Source organism: Mauremys mutica, chromosome 10 (genome assembly GCF_020497125.1).
Source record: "Mauremys mutica isolate MM-2020 ecotype Southern chromosome 10, ASM2049712v1, whole genome shotgun sequence".
Classification (NCBI taxonomy): domain Eukaryota; kingdom Metazoa; phylum Chordata; order Testudines; family Geoemydidae; genus Mauremys; species Mauremys mutica.
This window is the reverse complement of record NC_059081.1, coordinates 85,527,651-85,551,641: the sequence shown is the minus strand read 5'-3', so window position 1 is coordinate 85,551,641 and position 23,991 is coordinate 85,527,651. Positions and strand designations below refer to the sequence as shown.

At 54.1% G+C, this 23,991-nt stretch overlaps 1 protein-coding gene across 1 annotated transcript; it reads right to left on the bottom strand.

Annotated features, from left to right (window-relative positions):
- Positions 1-11,393: 11,393 nt before the first annotated feature.
- LOC123378319 lies at positions 11,394-14,747 on the bottom strand. The gene is given in 4 exon segments (XM_045031913.1): positions 11,394-12,037; positions 12,040-13,186; positions 13,359-14,428; positions 14,522-14,747. Coding segments are annotated over 4 exon segments (3,045 nt in total). The 3' UTR covers positions 11,394-11,435.
- Between the last annotated feature and the right edge of the window lie 9,244 nt (positions 14,748-23,991).

Genomic DNA, 23,991 nt, shown 5'->3' with positions numbered 1-23,991 from the left:
TAATGTCAAAACAATACACACTATTAAACCATCAATCTTAAATACATTACAATTAATGGTTTAATATAAAAGTCAAAACGAAACAAATTAAAATGAGGAGATTCAAAACACTGTGTTTTGACTCTATCAATATGAACCACCTCAACATTATCGAAACGAACCCAGAAAGTCAAAACGGTTCATTTTGGTTCTTTATGCATCCAAAATGTTGTCAGAATTGACACATTCCCGCAAAATAGTTGGACTTTGACAAAACTGCATTTTCCAATGGAAAAAAGGTTCCCCTGAAAGTGTTTTGCCAAGCACCAGTGGGAACGGATGCATGATCAGCATTGTCAACCACACCTTAGTCATTCAAAAGTCATGAGTCAGGTCCCCCCAATCACGAGATTATGATCATAATCTATATAACTATATAACTATATAACTATATATATATATATATATATATATATATATAACTATATATATATATATATATATATATATAACTATATATATATATATACACACACACACACGTTTCTTTTTATTTGCCAGTCTGGTTTCTGATCTGCTACAGTGCAGTTGGGTGATATTTTCAAGCTTTTCTCCTCAGCCAGTAGAGCGAAAAACCATTTTTGATGAAAGCCAATACTCTCGTGCGATCTCTGGATTCCGAAACCTGGATAAAACATCTCGAGAGTTGGCATCACTCTCAGCAGTGAGTGAGTAACTGACTTTTTGGAGCTGCAACTAAACCTGAGACCTAAACTTACCTGTGAAACCACACACAGGTGCACACCTGAGCGTCTCCTCTGTGGGCATGTAACAGAGCATCTTGTCTGGGGTAAGCCAGGCCGGAGTACAAGAGGAGCCTCACCTGAGCGGATGCAGGTGATTTAATATAAGAGGCAGCAGGATGCAGCAGGTGTGTGGCTGGTTGAGAGGGAGGAAGGAGCAGGAGGGCAAGCAAAGGAGCCACAGGGCTGAGACCCGGCGGCTTTGGGTACAAGACTCTCTGGGGTGCTTAAGGGGCCCATAAGGGGCTATTAGAGGCAAGACACTGCAGAGGCATCCCTGGCCACAAGGGGGCGCATGCGCGGCAGCAACACTCTAGGGCAGAAAAGGGCAGTGAAAGGGCTGCAAGCCGGACCACCAGAGTGACACAGGCACCGATGCCTTGAGCTGGTAACTGCATCTGTGACATGGGTCCAAGGAGCTGGCTGGGGTAGAGGCAGGCAGTGGGCGGGGGGGACAAAGGGGGCAGTGGGCAGGCCAGCATTGTCCCATCCATTTGCATTGCTCATGGCAGAGATGTAACACAGCCAGGGCTAATACGTTTCTGCTGCCCATTCATCCGTAAAGCCGCGGAGTAGCTGCTGGCTTTGGAAGTGCTGGCAGTGCAGCCACCGGGGAGATCCGTGACCTTTGCTCCCTCCATCAGGGATGTTGGTGCGAGTGAATGCCCTGGGCCCAGAGTTTTGAGAGTACTCTGCCCTGGAGATGATTGAGCCCTGCACCAAAAGCTACATATTTTGAAGGCACCAAGGACCATAAAAACTCTCTGAGCCCTCGTCATCTCTGGCCTCGATCCTGCAACCTCCTTTCCAGGCCTCCGCGACAGCCAGGTCAAACCCCTCCCTCCTGTCTCACGGCTGGGATTGTCTTCTGACCTTCTAGCTATGACCACGTCACCCTGCTTCCCTGCAGTCGGTTAAATGTCTTGTTCTCACTGTTAATGTCTTTCATGGCTCGGCTCCTTACCTGCGCTTCTTTTTGTCTGAGCCTACTGCCTCCACTCTGCCGACGATGCCGACCTTGTCGGCCTGTCTGTCCACTTCTCTCATGCTTCCCAGGTGCAGAGAGTTCCTGTCCCAACTAGCCCTCACAACTGCCACCCCAGGCCTCCTTCTCCTCAAGGCCTACTTGTGTGTCACGAAGCCACTGGTGGTGACAACTGCTAATGGCTCATTAATGGACAGTGGGGATCGCACAGAGTATTTTGTGCATTTGTTTGCATCTCATAATTTATTTGATCTTGTAAGAAGACTCAGACCCATCTACAGTGCACATTCATCGGCTGTGCACCCTTCGGTCACCTTATCTGTTGTTCCATCACCTCATTCCCTCACATTGTTTGCTACGCTTGCTCGATTGCTTTTGACTTTCTCTGGGTGTGTCTTGTGGTAAGTTGGGCCCTTACCCTGCAAGCGGCTGTGTGTGACCAGAACCCTGCATTGCGTGGCCAGGGTCAGGACCTCAGACCGAGTTCATCGGGGCCTGGTCTGTCTTTTACTGTGTGTTTGCCACAAAGGGGCTGTGATCTGATTGAGGGCCGTGGGCACATAAAGAATCCAACACACCTCCTCTGAGCACAGTTAGAGGCATGTCAAGATCTTAAGGATCATAGCACAACTCTCCCCCTCTGTCCATCTCCTGATGTGCTACCTGGAAAAGTTTGAAGTCAGGGAACAACCGCATCCAGTATAGTGTCCTAAGCAGACTGTCAATTCCCAGTGTGTGTAGACTCATAGACTTTAAGGCCAAAAGGATCATCTAGTCTGACCTCCTGCACATTGCAGGCCCCGCAGCCTCACCCACCCAACTCCTGTAATATTTATGAAGCACCAACAAAGTGCTTTGCCTAGAAATGAAATACTCCTGTCATCCTCCCTACCCCCTCCGCTGTTTATTTTTCTGCCTTCCTCTCTAGGAGCAAGGGGTGAACTCCTGCCCCTCTGGCCATGGTTACTGGAAATGGGAACAAAATGTTTTCCTCATTCCATAAAAGTATTTCAATATTTAAAATTTTTTCCCCATCCTGACTCGGGATGAGAAGTCAAAATCTCAAAAATTTCCTGAACTGAAAATTTGAAAAAAAAAAAAAATCAGTTTGGGTCAATCAAAATGTTTCATTTTGATCATTTCAAAGTGTTTTATTTCAGTTTTGACTCTTAATTTCTTTAACTATCGCTAGCTGAAATTTTGAAATGAAAAGTTGTTTAGGAATCAGAACTTTTCATTTCCAAAAAATGCCAAGTCAAGAAATTAATCAAAACTGACCCTTTTGCATGAGAAATTTTGGTTTTTGAGAAATCAGCATGTTCTGATGAGAAACACTGAGTAAAAACCATTCCCGACTAGCTCTGATTGCTCTTCCTTTTCGTATAGTCCTTGGTGAATGACAATAAGACATTGTAAGAAAAGAATTGCTTTGAAAAGCTTCTTGGTCTATTACTTCTGTTCATTGTTATTTTCTATCCAAGTTACTGACCTGCTTAAAACACTGAAGTGGTTCAGAAATAGACAGATGTCTTCAGCCTAGGAAATAAATGACCAAGTCATCTGGCTGCGTGAGGCATCAACACAAGTGTAAGTGTTCATTGTAACCTCCAGTCTCAGTGGCAAGTCCTACTACCTTGTTAATTCTTTCCCTAGCACATCAGAGAGGGCGTTTTGGAAGCCATTTCTTATTGATGTGAATAAAAAGGAAACTCGTGCTGGGGGCGGGGGGAAGGCCGGCTGTCATTTAATGAAGCAATGGTTAGAAAAATATAGGGGAAGCTGTAGGGGATCCAAGCTCTGGCCCAATGAGCCCACGTGCATGACTAAGGCCAGCAGAACTTGAAGCTGGGTGGGCTAGTGGTGAGACCATTGGGCTGGGGCCCAGAACTGGTAGATTTCTGGTTCTGGTTCTATCGCTGACCCTTGCCAGGCCCTTACTCTCTTTAGTCCTCACTTTCCTGTCTGTCAAACAGGCATCACAATACTTCCTGACAGCAGGTTCTGAGGCCTAATGAACGTTTGTTAAGCAGGCTGAGATCCTTGGGGGGTGGGCGGGGCTGTACACCCGCAAACTATTGGTCTGAATCATGCTAGGAAATCCATGTAATTGGATGATGCCATGAAGGTGTTCGGTGGGGACGGCTACCTACTGAAAGCTGTGCCTGGGGAAGGAGCCACGCAGTTCCCAGTGACACTGAAGGCAACTGTCAGACTGACTCCTCCTGCACCCCTACGTCTGACACTGCAGACACTGGAGCTCTCGGGCCCAGCCCAAAGCCCACTGGGAGTCTTTCCATGGATGTCAGCAGGCCCTTAGCGGGCATCCTAAGAAGGGTTTCAGGTGCCTTAGTGAAGGACTGGAAGTCAGTTGCTTAGGACTTGTCTGCACTTGAAATGCTACAGCAGCACAGTTGTTGCACCGCTGTAGCGCTTTGGTGTAGACGCTCCCTATGCTGACAGGAGAGATTCTCCCATCGCTGTAGTTAATCCACCTCCCTGAGAGGTGGTAGCTAGGTTGATGGTTCCAGCAACCTAGCACTGGCTACACGGGAACTTAGGTCAGCTTAACTACCCGCGGAAGGGTGTGCATTTTTCATACCCTTGAGCAACGTAAATTTTCTAGTTTAGACTAGCCCTTAGTTGCCACCTCCTTATTTCTCTGAATCGCAAACCATTAATTCCTATGAGCTGCAGGAGCACCCCTTTGGGAGAGCAGGATCAGTTCCATGACAGAGCCGCACAAGCCCTGACTCTCATACCTGTAACTGGACGAACCATTAGTGAATGGCGGCCCTAGGCTGGATTTGCGTTTACTCCGATGCCTCCCACCACCGAGCTGGTGTGTGGTTTCAATTTGTCAGTGTGATTTACTCTGACAAAGTCACATAGCCCTTCCCCTTGCCGGGAATCACCCTGGGACTCCAGGTAGAAACGAAGTGACTCTGTTTGGCAATCTCTTACCAGAAAGGCCAGCTGATTGCAGTTATAGCGCTGCCAGCAGGCTGCTGAGTTTGAACCTTATAGCAGCAAATATCCAACGGAAGGAAATGTGCTAATCATTATAGAACCTTCTGTCCATCCACACCTGTTCTTTTCCCCTGGGCTGTAGCACGATTTATCGCCTCCTTTTTAGCCCTCACGGTTTCTCTCCTGCATGCGGCGATAATTGTACATGAAGTTATGCACCCGCCGCTGTGTGCACTCCATTTTAAAATGTGACATTCTGTGCTACAGATAACAGATGCATTCTGGCACCTTGGGAGAGACGGACTCTGAGCACTGAGGCTTCTTCACACCCCTTATGGCACAATTTCCACCGTGCTTCTTACGTTCTCGTTTAAATTGATGGCAACCATGGAGCCGAACATACCGGACATGGGAGTCAAAACTCCTCACCAGTGCTTCCCCGTGCAACTGGCACACTCTCACTGCATCGCCCTCACCATTCAAGTGGAGTATGGACATTTAAAAGACGGCCACTGGAGCCGATGCACTAGGAATGAGAGTGGAATCTGGCTGCTTGTTCTGCTGCATTTGTCTATTGCCCCATTCAGTACAAAGACAGACTTTTGGGCAGTCCACACCCCACTGCTGCAGGACATGGCCCGGGGACACCAGTCAACATGCAGATGTTTAGGTGGTAACTCTGAGTATCAGTGGAAGAACAGCATTCCCACCCAGCCCATTTCTAGTTCCTACGGCTCCTGGGAGGATCAAGTGTCATATAGTTGACCTCTCAATGACAGTGATGCCACCTGTGGCTGTTCTAGCTTGAGCAGAGTGCTCAGTTCAATCAAAAGGCCGTTTCCCCCTGCAAAGTGTGAGACCTGAACATCCAAGCCAGGCTCTGAAAATCAAAGGGCTTTTTACATCAGCAATAAAGATTCTGCCATCAGGACGTCCAGAATTTGGCAATTCTGCTGCTGATACAACAGACAGAAGAGATTCCACCTTGCTTTTCCAGAGCTGGCTCAATCTGCAGTGGGAACTTCATGCAAAAACTGGGTCAGCGAAGGAAGCAGGTGTGACCTAAGACACACAGGGCACAGTTTTTAACACCGAGCGCACCTAGCTGCGGGTGCCTAACTTCATGCACAATCAACACCCTTGCGGGTGATAATAGGATCCAAACTGAACACATCATTTTACTCTTTTCTGGCTTCCCCACTTTTTTTTCCAGTTGGGTTTTACTAGAGGTTTCATGGGTCTTAAACAATGAGGTTAATATCTGAGTATAAATGCACAGGCTAGATGCCTAACATGTCCAGTGTTGTTTTCTTCCACCCCCTGGAATTCAGGAGCTACCCGAGCATGTACCACCTACAAGGGATGAGAGGGATTGTTTCAGAAGTTCTTAGCATCGGCTGCAGACTCAGACAAAGTCAGTTTTACTTTGCAGGCCTTTTGAAAATTCTAAGGCTCTGAACTCAATTGGCAGAAAATAGCTGTTTTGCCATGCAAACAACATTGTAGTAACGGTTATAGTTCAGTCATGGGAAAACAGAATTAGAAGCCATTTGGATATAAGCTCAAAGGCTCGCACTGTGTATGGACACTTGCCTTTCGTTGCAGGCTTCATGTACTTTCAGCAAAGAGCACTTTATGGGAAATACTGTTTGCTGAACGTGTAACACTGCTCAGATGGATGGATAGCACACAGACATTCATGTGCAGAAAAACTCACACCAAAAACTTCAAACATGCAAACAAGCACATTGCCACATCACACAAGGGTCACTGCATGAAAACACCTGGCTGCGTTCCCAAGATAACACATCACACAAGCAAACAAAGAGTGGAGGGAAAAAACGGTGGATTCAAATAAGCTGCAGTTCAAACCCCTTCCAGTTTACCTCTGGCTGCGAGCGTGTGGCTGGCACACAGACATGCTAAAGTACTTACTGTGTGTCAAGCAGGAGTTCTGGAGTGCGATGCTGCTTCCTTCCTCCGATGATTGGACTCTGTGAGCCAAAGAGCCCCTGTTTGCCTGTTTTATGCCCTGCCTTAGTGCTGATGTCACAGACAAAGCCAGCCCTGGACAAAGCCAGGGCATTTTCACGGCAGCTCCCCTCCCCATAACCCATTATGTTAATTTGTATCAAGTCAAGAAAGGGATTTTCATGACTCATGAGGGCGCCTATTTTATCTTGGGATTCTAATATTTTCTTCATTTGGACAAATCAGATAGCTTGGAAAGACGCTAATCTTCCCCCCACATGGGCCATTATTTCCCACGTAAGGAGCTGGACCTCATCAGGGAATGTATGTTGTGCAGACGCATTCCAGAAGGCGCACACTGGTACGTATCTGCATGTGGTTGCTGAATTAAGCTAAGGTGGTGTAAATCCCACTTGGTGCTTCTCTGTTAGGAGTTTGTATCAGTTCAATTTCTTTACTGCCGACCAGCCTGTACAGTTCCTCCATCCCAAACCTAGGCCCAGGCCCGTCCACTCCATTGGGGGTCAGCCCAGCTCCCTGAGGGGCTCTCAAAGTGTCCAGTTCAGGTACTGACCAGCCCCAAATTTTGTCACCTCCTACCCATCTGGAGCTCCTCAGTCTGGGGCACGGTCGCTGGCTTAGCAGATTTCCCTCTGTCTCTGTGTCCAGTTCAGTCAGTCCATCTCTCTCAGGCTTTCATCTCCCAAAGGGGTGGGGGTGGGGAGGAGTCCACGTCCCTGCTGCTGGAGAAACCCTCACAAAGCTGTTGCCGCTCCTGGCAAAGCTCTCAGCACCAGCCTTGTAGCCTGGTGCCACACGCAGTTCATTCCCCCTTCCCCTGGGCTACCGGTGTCCTTTTAAATTCTTCCTCCGCTGGGAGCAGGCCCTGCACCTGTTGAGGGGCCGGGCACCCCTAGTCCAATACTGGATCAGTGAGGGGCCCGTACACCCCATCACCGTGAACAGCGTATCCCCCCTTCCTCCTCCGCAAATCAGCCTGGGCTGACAAAAGCCAAGAGAGTAACATGCAGTAAGAACAGCTGGTCCAGGGGAGGAAGCTCATTCAGCCCTGAGACAGAGCCTGCTGGGACTTTTAAGAATCTCTTCTGATAGCATTGAACAGCTTAATCTTTAGCAGAATGCTGCGTGTCTAAGGAATGGCAGAGTAGTGATGCTCAGTGCTACAGACTAACCACCTTTGTGAGGCCAATAAAAGATAAAGTAGCCACAAAGCTAGAAGCAACTGATTTGAACTAACCCCAAACCTGGGAGGGGAGTTAACATGGAAATAGGGTGACCAGATGTCCTGATATTATAGGGACAGTCCCGATATTTGGGGCTTTGTCGTATATAGGTGCCTATTACCCCTTAGCCCCGTCCCAATTTTTCACACTTGCTGTCAGGTCACCCTACCTGGTAATGAGAAATGTCTAAGAAAAGCCGTTATCAGGATCTGTTAGACCTACTGGCTGAGTAAGTGAATGTCTCTATCCAACAAGCGGAAAACATGCTGGAGAAGGAGGCCTGTTCGTGTCTGTAGCGGAGGGACAAAATGACATGGCTGGGATATTGACTGCCTTTGGAAATCTGTCTTCAGCAAGAGAGACAATGAGAAGATGTTTGGGCAATTAATAAGAAATGGCGACATGTTGGAAACATAAACAGCAGGTCCTACTTAGCATCAAAGTGGGTCCAAATAGTTAAAATTGCTCCTGCCAGCGAGGCCAGTCCTGCCGTCTGCAATAATGATTTTTCTGTTTGGTTTGCTGATTTTTGTGTGTGTGTGCAAAACTGCCAGTGAAGCAAAAAGTCAGTTATTTGCCCAATACTAAGTGCAACTAAATAGGCTCCAGTGGTGAGAGTATCAATTTCCAAGGAGCAATTCCTTTCCTTTCATAACAACCATGGCTATTCTGGTCCGGTAACAGTCAGTATGGACGTGACTGAGATCCATGCCTAAGAGCTGTTAAAGTCGCTGGGCATCTGGATCCTGAATCCCCACTGCAGCTTGAGATCCCTTCCGCGCTTGCTGCCTGCCCCAGAGCATTTCCCCTCACAGCACCATTTGGCTTTCACTCTTCAGTTGAGTTTCCCGCCACTTTCTCCAGGCTTCTGCCCTCACACTGGTTTTACTTTATTTTTTCTCTTTTATTCTTTCATTTCTTTCCCCCGGTTTGGGTAAACCTACCCTGTACTTGACCCTCCACACCCTCTAACCGCTTCCCACTAGAGCCTCCCTTCTCTCGTGACTTGTAGGTCACACTCTGCAGTTTCTGGGTCTCCCTCTCCCAGGCTCCCTGCTCCTGGGGAGCCTCCAGCTTCTCCCCCAAACCCCAAATCCTAATTCATTCTGTGTCCCTGCCACCCCCACATCTGCCTGTCCCCAGCCCGGCTTTAATTCTCCTCCTCAACCCTCCCATCACTTCTGCCCCCAGCCCCTCCCTCAGTTCTGCCCCTGCAGCCCCACGTCTGCCCTCAGGGCGCCTCTGCTCCTGTTGGGGGGGAGGGGGCTGCAAGGTGGAAGTTTTGCCTAGGGCGCAAAATATCCTTGCACCGGCCCTGCTGCTTGGGCTGCTCCATCCCCAGCGGCAGAGACACAGCAATGAAGGGGCCAGAAGCTTTTGGTGAGGAGGGATCAGAAGAGGCAGGTACCAGCTTTAAACCCCAGAGGGAAGCTCCCTCCCCTAATGCAGCCTCAACGCCCAGGCCAGGAAACAGAGACTTACTGGTACTGTTTGAAGACAGGATACTGGACTATGTGGACCATTGATCTGACCACTCGGGCCATTCTGATGTTCTTATAACTAACCGAGGTGTATCTGCCCCCCACTGTAACCCACTAGACCCCAGTCCCCTCCTAGAGCTGGGATCGAACCCAGGACTCCTGGCAGGGTCTCTCCCGACAGAGTTAGTAACAAAGGAAGAATATACAGTCACATTTTAACCAGTGTCCCTACAGTGATTCTCCACAAGATGTCAGACCTCGTTAGTATTAGAGCTCAGTGGGTCTAATATTGATTTAATTTTCTTTCTTTTATAAAGGAATTAGATACAGGGCTCCTGCCAGCTCATTGCTAACTTCCCTGCCAAAACACTGGAGTTTTCAGGTGCCAAAGTAGCCCCTGGAATCATGGTTAAATTACCCTCCCCCCCACCATTTGAAATGGGGCTCCTGTGTGCACAGTCCCCTACCGTGCTCCCCCAGAAGAGCTGCATTAACAGGCAACTCTGCAAGTGACCCCCAGGCCTCTCTACTTCCTTGGCCACATGGATCCTGTCCCTATTCTGGCGGCTACTCCGGAAAAAGAGCTCGCCCCTGCTCCCACCTGAGGGACGTGTTGGGTTGAGATCAGCTGGTCGAAGCAGGCAGTAGGGACAGAATCTGAGACTTGAAGCTCCTAGAGTGACCTCTTACCTTTATAGACCTGCCCTTCAGCCATCCCCAGCTATTTTCAAGTGTAACGTGATCGTAACTAGACCCATTTGAAACCCTTCACCACACAAGACAAAGCCCGTAGGATTCCTCAATAACTATTTATTTCTCCTCCCCTGGCTCCCTACAGACACCAGCCACCTTCGAGCTTTCCCTCTTCTCTCCCAGGCTCTGCTCACTTGATTGCAGCAGCTCAGCGGATGGTCCAGCTTTGCTCTTTCACTTCCATTCTTCACTTCTTTGGGTGGATGCATTTGCAACCGAGCAGCCTGATGGAAATCCCTGAGTCCTCTGTCTCGGCAGGCAGGCCGAGCAGCCGGGGGAGGTTAGCCTGAACTGTCAGGAGTGGAGGCTTGGCCCATAGGGTAGGGTTACCATATTGGAACTGTCAAAAAAGAGGTCACTCCATGGGTGGGGGAGTGGTTTAAATGCTCCAGACAAACGCCTCGCAGGTAGGGTTGGGGGCGTGTAAGAGTCCGGTGTGGGGGCTCGGCCCTCTCGGGTGTGGCCGGGAGCCAGGCCGCGTCACTACACGGCCTAAATCAGCAGTTCAGTCTCCGAAGGTCCAAGGGCTCAGACCCTCAGGCAGGGCTGAGCAGAAATAAACAGTCAACGAAGCCCAAGCCCTCAGTCAGGGTGGGGCAGCAAACAGCAGTTCTAGGCTCAGACCCTCAGGCAGGGGCTGAGCACCCAGAGTCAGTAAAGCCCTAGCCCTAGTCAGGGCGGGGCCATAAGCAGTAGTTCAAGGGGCTCAGGTCCTTAAGCAGGAGCTGAGCAAACAACAATAGTTCAGGGCTCAGGTCCTTAAGCAGGAGCTGAGCAACAACCATAGTTCAGGGCTCAGGTCCTCGAAGCAGGAGCTGAGCAGCAACAATAGGTGAGTCCAGACTTCTGGGTCTGAGCTCTGATGTGAGGGGGAGACTGCCACCCGTGAGGCGGTGGCAGGGGGGGACACAGGCCCACCCACTCCACTGTGTCCCAGACCCAGTTAGTCTGCTGCTGTGTCGGTGGGGTCCTGACCGCAACACACCGACATCGGCTCGAAATCTACAGTAGCAAGACTGGGGTCAGCTACCCCCGGGCTACTTCCCATCTCCCCCTCCACGGGTACCTGCTCATCGCGGGTGTCCGCAGCGGGGTCCCATACCATGGGCTCCTCGTCGTGCTGAGGGATGGCTAGGTCGGGCTGCTCCTCAGGACACGGGTCGGGGGGACGCTCGGGCAGCTCCTCGGGGTAACGTGCTCGGGGGAGGCTCGGCCAGTTCTCCTCTGGATACCGGGCTCGGGGAAGGCTCGGTCAGTCCTCCTCAGGGTACCGGGCTCGGGGAAGGCTCGGCCAGTCTTCTTCAGGGTACTGGGCTTGGGGCAGGTTCGGTCCAGCAGGAGCTCGGTCAGGAGCGTCTGTCCTCTCCGGCCGCCGGGCTGCAACTGAGCGCTGGGCCGGGGCTTTTATACTTCCTGTCCCGCCCCTTGACTTCTGGGGGGCGGGGACAGGTGGCAGTGGTTCCGCCCACTGTGGCAGCTGTTCTGGCTCCTCCCTCTCGGGTGCGGCCGGGAGCCAGGCCGCCTCACTACACGGCCCCCACCTCAAGGCTGGCTCCCGTGCAGCGGGGCCAGCCCCTTCCATACCCCCCAGCCGGGAGAGGAAGTCCGCGTTAGCATGGTCCTTCCCGGCCCGATGACGCACAGTGAAGGCATAGGGCTGCAGGGCCAAGTACCACCGCTGCAGCCGCATATTATGGTCCTTCATGCGAGCCAACCACTGGAGTGCGGAATGGTCGGTGACCAAGGTGAAGGGGGCTCCCAGGATGTAATACCTCAGGGCTTCACAGGCCCACTTCACAGCGAGGGCTTCCTTTTTGACCACCGCGTAGTTTTTCTCTCGGGGGAACAGCTTCCAGTGATGTAAAGAACCGGATGCTCTTCCCCCTCTACTTCTTGGGAAAGGACGGCCCCAAGTCCCACTTCCGAGGCGTCTGTCTGTAAAACAAATGTCCGGTGGAAGTCAGGACTGTACAAGACCGGCTCGCTGCAGAGGCTCGTCTTGAGTGTCTGAAAGGCCTCGTCGCACTCGCGGGTCCATTTCACCTGCCGCGGGCTGTCCTTTGTCAGGAGCCCCGGTAAGGGGGCGGCAATTGCCACGAATTGGGGAATAAACCGCCTGTAATACCCTGCCAGCCCCAGAAACTGGCACACCTGGCGCTTCGTGGCTGGCGGGGGGCAGGTTGCGATGGCCTGGACCTTGCCGACAAGAGGTTTTACCTGTCCATGCCCGATAGTATACCCCAAGTACGTGGTCTCTTGCCAGCCGATGCGACATTTCTTAGGGTTGGCTGTTAACCCGGCCTTCCGCAGGGACCTCAGGACGGCTGCGACCCTTTCTAGGTGGTTCTCCCACCGAGGACTGTAAATGACCACGTCATCTAGATAGGCGGCCGCGTAGTCCTGATGTGGCTGGAGGAGGCGGTCCATTAGGCGCTGAAAGGTGGCCGGAGCCCCATGGAGGCCGAAGGGCATCCGGGTAAACTGGTATAGGCCCGTGGGTGTGGCGAACGCAGTCTTCTCCCTGGAGGCTGGTTTCAGGGGGATCTGCCAGTACCCTTTGCTTAGATCAAGGGTGGTGATATAGCGGGCCTCCCCTAAGCGGGCCAACAGCTCATCTATCCGAGGCATGGGATAGGCATCGAACTTGGAGATAGCATTAACGCGCCTAAAGTCGATACAGAATCTCTGTGAGCCGTCGGGCTTCGGTACCAGCACTACAGGGCTGCGCCACTCACTTTGCGATGGTTCAATCACCCCTAGATCCAGCATAGCTCGTACCTCCTCCTCAACAACCTGCCTCCTGTGATACGGCAAGGGCCTGGTCGCGCCCCGGATCACCACCCCAGGCTCCGTCTGGATCCTATGGTATACCAGGGTGGTGTATCCCGGCTGGCCCGTAAAGGTGCAGGAAAATGCTTGCAGGAGGCACCGGGTCTGCTTGAGTTGGTCGTCTGTTGGGGTCTCCACGAGCTGGGGTTCCCTGGGGTCCTCGGTATGGGCTACCTGGGGTCCAAATAGTTAAAATTGCTCTTGCCAGCGAGGCCAGTCCTGCCGTCTGCAATAATGATTTTTCTGTTTGGTTTGCTGATTTTTTTGTGTGTGTGCAAAACTGCCAGTGAAGCAAAAAGTCAGCTATCTGCCCAATACTAAGTGCAACACGGGCGAAGACGTTCACCAGCTCAGCTGCGATGGTGCGGGCTGTGATGGTCCGGAGAGGGATTGCTTCGGGGAACCTGGTAGCATAGTCCATTATCACCAAAATGTATTGGAACCCTGCGCTGCTCTTAGGGAGAGGCCCCACCAGGTCCATGGCCACACGTTCAAAGGGGGTCTCAATCAGAGGCATCGGGACCAGCAGTGCCTTGGGAGTTCGTGCTGGGGCAGCCAACTGGCATTCCGGGCAAGAGTTGCAATAATTCTTTACCTCCTGGTGTACCCCTGGCCAGAAGAAGCGCCCCAGGATCCGAGCCAGGGTCTTCTCGTGACCGAGGTGCCCGGCCACAGGGATGTCGTGGGCCAGTTTCATGACCGCCCGGCGGTGACACCGAGGCACGAGGAGTTGTGTCCGGGTATCCCCCGTGCGGGGGTCCCTCTCGACGCGATACAGGCGCTCCTGCCGCAACTCAAAGGGCGGCCACTGCGCCGCTCGATGGGGGTCGAGGACCGTCCCATCCACGGAGGCCAGCTGGTCGTATGTCCGCGTGAGTGTAGGGTTGGCCCGTTGATCCCGGCAAAAGTCTGTGGGCGCAGAGGGATCCTCCCCCACTCCGGGGGGAGGATCTTCACGTCCTTCCGTCGGGTTGGTGTGGTCGGGGGCTTCCACCTCGTCTTCCTCAGTCTCTGGGGCCTCCCCTTCCAAGGCTGGCGTGACCTGCAGGCTGCCCTCGGCATGGCGGCGTAGTACGGCGGGGAACTCGGGCCAGTCCCAACCCAGGATCACTGGGTACGCCAGCCGTGGAGCGAGTCCCACTGTCATCAGCCGGGTGACCCCATCAATAATCAGTTGGGCCTTGGTACTTGGGTAGGGCCGTATATCCTCGTGGATACACTGCAGCTGAATCTTCCCCAGGCGGTTGTCAGCCTGCGGGCCCATGGTTTGGCAGACCAGTGTCTGGCCGCAGCCTGAATCGAGGAGGGCCACAGTCGGGCGCCCCTCAACGACCATGGGCACGGTGATCTTGGCCGCTTGCCAACGCCGGGCACGGCCTTCCCCTGAGTAAACCTGGCCAAAGGTACACTCCAGTCCTGGGCAGTCCCGCTGTAAATGGCCATACTCTCCACAGGAGAAACAGGGCCCCAGGTCTGCTCATCCCGTCCGTGACCGGGTCCCGGGGTTACCTCCAGGCGGGTTCCGGTAGTCCCCTCTCGCCGCAGGAACCGGGGTCCGAGCGGGTCTCCCGGAGGACGTGGCGGTACGGGTCCGGGCCTCCGCTCCACGGGAGGAAACTCGTACGTCTGTGAGGGTGGGCGCCCCCTTCTTTTCTGGGTTGGGGCGCTCCATCCGGGGCGGGGCGGTCCGGCCAGCTGAGCCCAGCGGGGTTTCAGCCGCGATGAAGTCCTCCATTAACGTAACGGCCGCGGCCACTGTCGCCGGCCTATGGCGGAGGACCCAGGCTCCTCCTCACGGCGGGAGTAGATGGGCGAACTGCTCCAATACTACCTGCTCCATCAGCTCCTCTGATGTCCGGCGTTCGGGCTGTAGCCACTTTTTGCAGGTCTCTCGAAGCTCCTGGGCCACTATCCGAGGTCGGGCCCCTGGAGGATACGCCAGGCTTCTAAACCGCTGTCGGTAGGTCTCTGGACTCACATCCAGGGCGTCTAGGATAGCGGCTTTCACCTGGCTGTAGTCCTGGGCTGCCTCCACAGACAAGCCTCGATAGACCGTCTGAGCAGTCCCCGTTAAGTATGGGGCCAGGATGGTGGCCCATTGGTCCTGGGCCCAGCCCACGACGACGGCCACCCGCTCGAATGTGACGAGAAAGGCTTCAGGGTCGTCGCCGGGCCCCATCTTCGTCAGCCGAATTGGGGGGGCTGGGCCGCGGGGCCCCTGCAGAATCTCCTGGCTGGGGTTCCCCCGGTCGAGTCAGCACCGCTGCGAGCTGCTGGACACATTGCCGCTGGAAATCCTGGTGCTGGGTAACCAGGTCTTGAATGAGCTGCCGTTGTTGCGAACCTAGCTGCTCGACGAGCTGCTGCGGCTGTTGCGACTGGGCTGCCTGTTGTCGCTCCTGGCTCTCCGTCATGAGGGCAGGAGCTGGGACAGATCCATCTCTCTGGCGGGAGGCCTCTCTCCCGCGGCCCCCTTTTCACCGTCGTCAAGAGCTCGCGCCCACATCCTGGGCGAGAGGTCCTCAGAGAAGGCACCACGTGTAAGAGTCCGGTGTGGGGGCTCGGCCCTCTCGGGTGTGGCCGGGAGCCAGGCCGCGTCACTACACGGCCTAAATCAGCAGTTCAGTCTCCGAAGGTCCAAGGGCTCAGACCCTCAGGCAGGGCTGAGCAGAAATAAACAGTCAACGAAGCCCAAGCCCTCAGTCAGGGTGGGGCAGCAAACAGCAGTTCTAGGCTCAGACCCTCAGGCAGGGACTGAGCACCCAGAGTCAGTAAAGCCCTAGCCCTAGTCAGGGCGGGGCCATAAGCAGTAGTTCAAGGGGCTCAGGTCCTTAAGCAGGAGCTGAGCAAACAACAATAGTTCAGGGCTCAGGTCCTTAAGCAGGAGCTGAGCAAACAACAATAGTTCAGGGCTCAGGTCCTTAAGCAGGAGCTGAGCAAACAACAATAGTTCAGGGCTCAGGTCCTCGAAGCAGGAGCTGAGCAGCAACAATAGTCCAGGGCTCAGGTCCTTAAAGCAGGAGCTGAGCAGCAATAATAGTTCAGGGCTCAGGTCCTTAAAGCAGGAGCTGAGCAGCAACAACAATAGTTCAGGGCTCAGGTCCTTAAGCAGGAGCTGAGCAAACAACAATAGTTCAGGGCTCAGGTCCTTAAGCAGGAGCTGAGCAGCAATAATAGTTCAGGGCTCAGGTCCTTAAAGCAGGAGCTGAGCAGCAATAATAGTTCAGGGCTCAGGTCCTTAAAGCAGGAGCTGAGCAAACAACAATAGTTCAGGGCTCAGGTCCTTAAGCAGGAGCTGAGCAGCAATAATAGTTCAGGGCTCAGGTCCTTAAAGCAGGAGCTGAGCAGCAACAACAGTTCAGGGCTCAGGTCCTTAAAGCAGGAGCTGAGCAGCAATAATAGTTCAGGGCTCAGGTCCTTAAAGCAGGAGCTGAGCAGCAATAATAGTTCAGGGCTCAGGTCCTCGAAGCAGGAGCTGAGCAGCAACAATAGGTGAGTCCAGACTTCTGGGTCTGAGCTCTGATGTGAGGGGGAGACTGCCACCCGTGAGGCGGTGGCAGGGGGGGACACAGGCCCACCCACTCCACTGTGTCCCAGCCCGGGGCCCTAACAGCAGCAGTTAGTCTGCTGCTGTGTCGGTGGGGTCCTGACCGCAACACACCGACATCGGCTCGAAATCTGCAGTAGCCAGACTGGGGTCAGCTACCCCCGGGCTACTTCCCATCTCCCCCTCCATGGGTACCTGCTCATCGCGGGTGTCCACAGCGGGGTCCCATACCATGGGCTCCTCGTCGTGCTGAGGGCTGGCTAGGTCGGGCTGCTCCTCAGGACACGGGTCGGGGGGACGCTCGGGCAGCTCCTCGGGGTAACGGGCTCGGGGCAGGCTCGGCCAGTTCTCCTCTGGATACCGGGCTCGGGGAAGGCTCGGCCAGTTCTCCTCTGGATACCGGGCTCGGGGAAGGCTCGGCCAGTCTTCTTCAGGGTACAGGGCTTGGGGCAGGCTCGGTCCAGCAGGAGCTCGGTCAGGAGCGTCTGTCCTCTCCGGCCGCCGGGCTGCAACTGAGCGCTGGGCCAGGGCTTTTATACTTCCTGTCCCGCCCCTTGACTTCCGGGGGGGCGGGGACAGGCGGCAGTGGCTCCGCCCACTGTGGCAGCTGTTCTGGCTCCTCCCTCTCGGGTGCGGCCGGGAGCCAGGCTGCCTCACTACAGGGCCGTACTGTCGCAAGAGATGGGGGGAGAAGAACACCCCATTTTGGACCTGAGCCACAAGCTGTTCCCCAGAGAGACCCGGTATTCCACCACAGAGCGGGAGGCCCTGGGAGTGAAATGGGCATTCGAGGCGCTGAGGTACTGTGATGTTCGTCCATCGTTGTCGATGAAGACCTCAACAACTCATTCGTTCGATGACCGGACTCTCTGCATCTGAAGATGACTGATCAGTCCGATTCGGGCGTGGAACGTCCTGTCACACGTCAGACAGACATGTGATGGCACTGTCGATGATGTGCGGGCAGCTCTGGACTCGCGCAGCTCACGCTTTCTTTCAGCCTCAGCAGTACGCCTCGCCTCAGAGGTATTACTGCCTGTGTGAATGAGGCTGCGCCATGCTGGACGGTTCAGTGCGAGGGTTTCCCATGTGGCGGTGTTGATCTCGAGGGACTTCAGAGAGGTCTTCAGCGTGTCCTTGAACCGCTTCTTTTGTCCTCCATGGGAGCGCTTTCCCTGGTGAGTTCTCCGTAGAAGAGCTGTTTAGGAATGCGCTCGTCTGACATTCTCACGACATGTCCAGCCCATCTGGTCTGGGCTCTCATCAGCAGTGTATGAACTGACGGCAGACTGGCTCTGATAAGGACTTCAGTATCGGGCACATTGTCCTGCCATCTGATTTTCAGAAGCTTTCGTAGACAGGAAATGTGGAAGTGATTGAGCCTTCGTGCATGACTCTGATAGACAGTCCACGTCTCGCAGGCCTACAGCAGAGTTGGAAGCACCACTGCTCGGTAGACCATCAGCTTCGTTGGTAGGCTGATCCCTCGACGTTCCCAGACGTTGGAGCGCAATCGGCCAAATGCAGAGCTGGCTTTAGCAATTCTGCCGTTTACTTCATCATCGACTGACACTGCTTGGGAAAGGGTACTGCCCAGGTATGTGAAGTGCTCCACTGCCTGGAGTCTCTGTCCATTTACAGTGATGGACGGTTCTGAGTACGGAGCATGGGGAGCTGGCTGGTGCATGACCTCAGTCTTCTTGATGTTAACGGTGAGACCGAAGTTGTTACATGCAGATGAAAACTTGTCCATATTGGCTTTCATTTGTGGCTCTGTACTAGCATTCAGAGCACAATCATCGGCAAAGAGAAAGTCTCGAAGTACAGTTTCCTTCACCTTGGTAATGGCACGCAGTCGCCTCGGATTGAATAGTTTCCTGTCAGTTCTGTATTTCAGGCCTACTCCTTCAGTGCAGTATTGAAAGGCATCAGTCAGAGTGGCAGAGAATATCATGCTGAACAAAGTGGGTGCTAAAACACACTCTTGCTTGATGCCGTTGGTGACTGAGAAGGCCTCAGATGTTTCACTGTCATCCAGGACACGAGCCATCATACCGTGATGAAATTGACGTACCATTGGTATGAATCGGTCTGGACAGCTGAATTTCGACATGATCCTCCACAGGCCCTGGCGACTGACAGAGTCGAACGCTTTCGTGAGGTCCACAAAAGTTGTGTAGAGTTCACAATTCTGTTCTTGACATTTCTCCTGTAGCTGACACGCAGCGAAGATCATGTCAATAGTCCCACGTCCCTTGCGGAAGCCGCACTGTGATTCTGGCAGTAAGCCCTGCTCCAGGTGAGTGATCAATCGGTTCAACAGAACCCGTGCAAGAATTTTCCCCGCTGTAGAGAGAAGCGAGATTCCATGGTGATTGTTGCATACCTGGCGATTGCCCTTCCTCTTATAGAGGTGCACGATGGACACATCTCTAAATTCCTGTGGAATGGATCCCTGCTTCCAGAAGGACTGAAACAGCTCAGTGAGTTTCCGTAGCAGCACGGGTCCACTGACTTTGTACACCTCTGCTGGGATGGCATCTGACCCTGGGGCTTTGCCACTTGACAGCTGGTTGATGGCTTTCTTCACTTCGTCCTCTTCTGGTGAAGCATCCATGGAGTCATGGACTGCAACCTGGGGCATCTTGTCAATGGCCTCATCATTGATGACTGAGGGGCAGTTGAGAATAGCTTCAAAATGTTCAGCGCATCTCTGGAGAATCTGCGTCTTCTCTGTAAGGAGCACAGTGCCATCAGAGTTCAGGAGGGGAAAGCTCCCAGAAGACTGTGGACCATAGACTCTCCCTCACTTTAATCCAATTCACGCGCAAGTCTCGACATCATATCATATCAAGTCCTGTGGTGATGGGCAAGCGACGAAGCAGCAGGTGTGGATACACTGGGAGCTGTTGTCGCGGACCTGCACACAGGCGGCTCAGGTATAATGGTCGTTCCTCACTGACCAAAGCAGCAGTGGAGCGCGGCGTCTTCTTGAGCGACTGAGCAGCCCTATTCAGGATTGCACTGCTCACCTCCGTAGCATGAGGAGAGGGCTAGAAAAGGTGCCCTAAACATTGCCTGCTTCACCTTACCCTGGCCAGCATACCGCGGCTGGTGGGGATCCCATCAAAGCGGTTGAACAAAAACAAAACTTAGAGTGACACCGATCCCCATTGGCACATGGACTGTGCGCACACTACTGGACAACATCACGGCAGACAGACCGGAGAGAAGAACAGCACTTGTCGCCAGAGAGCTCGCACGCTACAACATGGACATTGCAGCCCTTAGGGAAACTCGCCTTGCTAATGAAGGACAGCTGTCCGAGTCAGGCAGAGGCTATACATTCTTCTGGAGTGGCTGCAGCAGTGATGAGCGTCGCGAATCTGGAGTTGGCTTCGCCATCAAGAATCATCTTGTTCGGAAACTTGCCAGTTCCCCCAAGGCTGTGAATGACCAACTCATGACAATGCAGCTTCCGCTTCAAAAAGGAAAACAAGCTACTTTGATCAGCGCATACACTCCCACAATGACCAACCCAGAGGATGTGAAGGATAAATTCTATGAAGAACTTGATGCTTTGTTATCATCAGTGCACCGCACAGACAAGCTGATCCTGCTTGACGATTTTAATGCAAGAGTCGGATGCGATGCCGCAGCCTGGGAAGGAGTCATCGGGAAACATGGAGTGGGAAAGTGTAACAGCAATGGCCTGTTACTGCTGAAAACTTGTGCAGCACATGACCTTCTGATCACCAATACGGTCTTCCGCCTCCGTACCCGCAACAGGACTTGGTGGATGCATCCCTGTTCCAAGCACTGGCATCTCATCGACTATGTCATCATCAGGAGAAGGGACAGACAAGATGTCAGGGTTACAAAAGCTATGTGCGGTGGTGACTGTTGGACGGATCACAGGCTCATAGCATCCAAAATGAAGCTCCGTATCATGCCGAAGAGACATGCCACAAGGCTGTAAGGCTCTCAAAAGGATCAACGTCTCGAAGCTGAAGAATAGCCGCATCGCTGAAAATCTAGCGGAAGATCTAGAGAATGAGCTTGCTGATCTTCGTATTGAGGATGACGCTGAGAAAGACTGGGAGCGATTCCGCAGCACTGTCCATACAGCTGCATCGAAGGTATTGGGGCCCTCCACACGCAGGCGGCAAGGCTGGTTTGACGAAAATGATGCAGAAATCCAGGCCCTACTTGCTGAGAAGCATCGCCTGCATCGTGCACATCAGAACGACCCATCCTCAGCGGCAAAGAAGACGGCCTTTATCAACGCTCGCAGAACAGTACAGCACCGACTGCACAAAATGCAGAACTTGTGGCTGAGCGCCAAAGCAGATGAAATACAGGCATATGCGGACAGGAAAGACTATAAGCAGTTCTATGAAGCCCTCCTTCTCCTTGGTAATAGAACACGCACCCCTCAGGTGGATTAACAGCATGAAGGACTCAAACACATGGATCATGTGGTGGTACATGTCCCTCCAACCCTATTCCTTCCGAGTGTTACACCGGCCAGGAAAGGCTCATGCGAATGCAGATTTCTTTTCCCAAGTTGTGGGGGGGTAGGGGGGTAGGGGGAAGGGGAGGAGACGACTAAGGGTCAGCCGGCCCAGGCAACTGTCTTAAGGGGGAGGGTGTGTGACGGGGCAGAGTGGACCCACACTGGTATAGCAGGGGTTAACCCTTCCTCCCTGGCAGAGGAAGCCCCGCCCCGGAAGCTCTGCTGGGCATGCTCCAACTGGAGTTCAGATATAAAAGCCTGCACATCAGCTCAGTCTGGGCTGACCGCCGGAGGGGAAGGACGCACGCTGTTAGCTCCTGCAGAGAGAGGGCCTGCGAGCCAGGATCCGGGCGTCAGCCCTGCCGAGGCACCACCGGAGACCCTGACGGAGGACGACCCAGGGGCGGAACAGACCGGAGGACCCCTCGCTGCAGAAGCACTGCCATTCCCAGGGGAAAGTAGAGATAAACGGTGTTAAAGCTGTATTAGCACTCGGCGTGTTGCGGGCAGATCCCTGCCGAGCGAGCGGCAAGTAGATCTTGCAGCTATCAGGGCCCTGGCCTGGGGCTCAGAGGAGAGGGTGGGCCCGAGTCCAACCGTGAAGGATTATGTGGACTCTGGCCGTGCTACCCCGCCTGAAAGGGGGGATTATATCAGGCCCGCACAACTCGTAAAGCGGAGAGGGCCACATTCCTCAAAAGAAAACAGCCGAGGGCTGAAACCTCCCGGCCCCGCAGAAACACCCCGCCCCAGGGCCGCCCAGCCCTGCGGAAACAAACCCTCCTTCCCCAGCGCCACCCCACCAAAACTGCTGTGGGCCAAAAAGGAAGGTTGGGGGTGGGGAGGTGATACTTTATTTTAAATCAACCGGGGGCTCCCAGCTGAAGAGGTGGCTGGGAGCCCTCAGGGTCAAATTAAAGGGCCCAGGGCTCCGGCGGCTGGGGGAACCCGGCAGGGTCGGCTCTAGGTGTTTTGCTGCCCCAAGCAAAAAAAAAACTTGGCTGCCCCCCGTCCCAGCCCTGGGCTCCCTCCTGTACCCTCCTGCTGCCCCAATCCTGGGCTCTCCCCCCACTGACCCACACCCCCTGCCGCCCCAGTGCTGGGCTTCCCCCTTTCCTCCCCACCAGTGCCCTCCCTCCACCCTGCTGCTGCCCCAGCCCTGGGCTCCCCCCACCAGTGCCTCCCCCCCCACACACCTCCTGCCTCCCAAGCCCTGGGTCACTAGTAACGCTCCCAGGGCAGGTCATTCAGCAGGAATTTTGGATGTGCACAAAACACAGACAGGATTGGTTCCCATATGGTTACAGAGCTGCAGTAAAGTGGAACAATTTTCAGCTTGTGTGATTGGAGGATATCTGGATGCATATTATAAGACTGTCCTCCATAAATGAGGAAAAGTTGAGGTGCCTTTATTATTCTTTTGTTCCACTCTTTCTTTCTATGGGGAATTTGCCTATGCAATATCACTGTCTTCCTTAAACAAACAAAAAGGCAATGGCTGCTGAAAATAGCAATTCCAGTCCTAATAAGCATTTCTTGCTCAATTTTATCCTGCTTTTTCTACAGCAAGTTACAGTGGATCAGTATATTTGATTTGGGAGAAATGAAGTAACAGCTGCCCAAACTGAGCTTGAGCACTCCTGAATCCTGAGGTGTTCAAATCTGGAAGGCAGGTGCTGGTGGGGGCTGTGGGCTCCACGGGGGAGTATGGCAGCAATGTGTCTGGAGCTGCATGGAGCCAGAGACGGTGGTCTGAGTGGCACGGTAAGTGGGCTGGAGGTTGGAGAAGGGGTAGGGAGTTCCAGGGGGCAGTCAAGGGACAGGGATCGGGGGGGGGGGGTTGGATGGGGCAGAGGTTCAGGGGGGCAGTCAGGGACAGGCAGCAGTAGGATAGGCATGGGAGTCCCAGGGGTTTATCAGGGGACAGGTAGGGGGTAGGGTCCTGGGGGAAAGTTGGGGGGGTCTCAGGAGGGGGCAGTTGGGGACAAGGAGAAGGGAGGCTTAGATAGGGGCTGGGGTCCCAAGGGGCAGTTGGAGCAGGGGTCTTGGGAGGGAGCAATCGGGGGACAAGGAGCAGCGGCATTTAGATAGGGGGTGGGGCCTGGGGGGGGCAGTTAGGGGCAGGAGTCCCAGGAGAGGGGTATCAGGGGACAAGGACCAGCGGCGTTAGATAGGGGGTGGGAGTCCTGGGGGGCAGTTGGAGAGGGTGCAAACAGCGGTCGCGTGCCGCGATTCAAACCACTCTGGGCTGCTGGCAGCTGCGGGGAGCCCTGAGCCCTTTAAATCCCAGCCGCAGCCGGGAATCTATGTGGGCAACCCAGAGCCCTCTGACTCCCGACTCTGGCTGAGATTTAAAGGGCTCTGCGCTCCCCGCGGCTGCCGGCAGCCCAGAGCCCTCTGACTCCCGGCCGCGGCTGGGATTTAAAGGGCTCTGGGCTCCCTGCCGCTGCCGGCAGCCCAGAGCCCTCTGACTCCCAGCCGTGGCTGAGATTTAAAGGGCTCTGGGCTCCCCGAAGCTGCCGGCAACCTAGAGCTTTTTGATTTGCCGCCACGGCTGGGATTTAAAGGGCTCTGGGCTCCCCGCCGCTGCGGGCAGCCCAGAGCCCTCTGACTCCCGGCCGCGGCTGGGATTTAAAGGGTTCTGGGCACCCCGCGGCTGCCAGCAGCCCAGAGCGCTCTGCCGCCCGGCCGCGGCTGGGTTTTTAAGGGTTCTGGGCTCCCCGAGGCTTACGGCAGCCATGAGCCCGTCGACCCCCAGCAGGGGCTGGGTTTTTAAGGGCTCTGGGCTCCCCGAAGCTGCGGGCAACCTAGAGCTTTTTTGATTCGCCGCCACGGCTGGGATTTAAAGGCTCTGGGCTCCCCACGGCTGCGGGCAGCCCAGAGCCCCCTGACTCCCGCCGCGGCTGGGATTTAAAG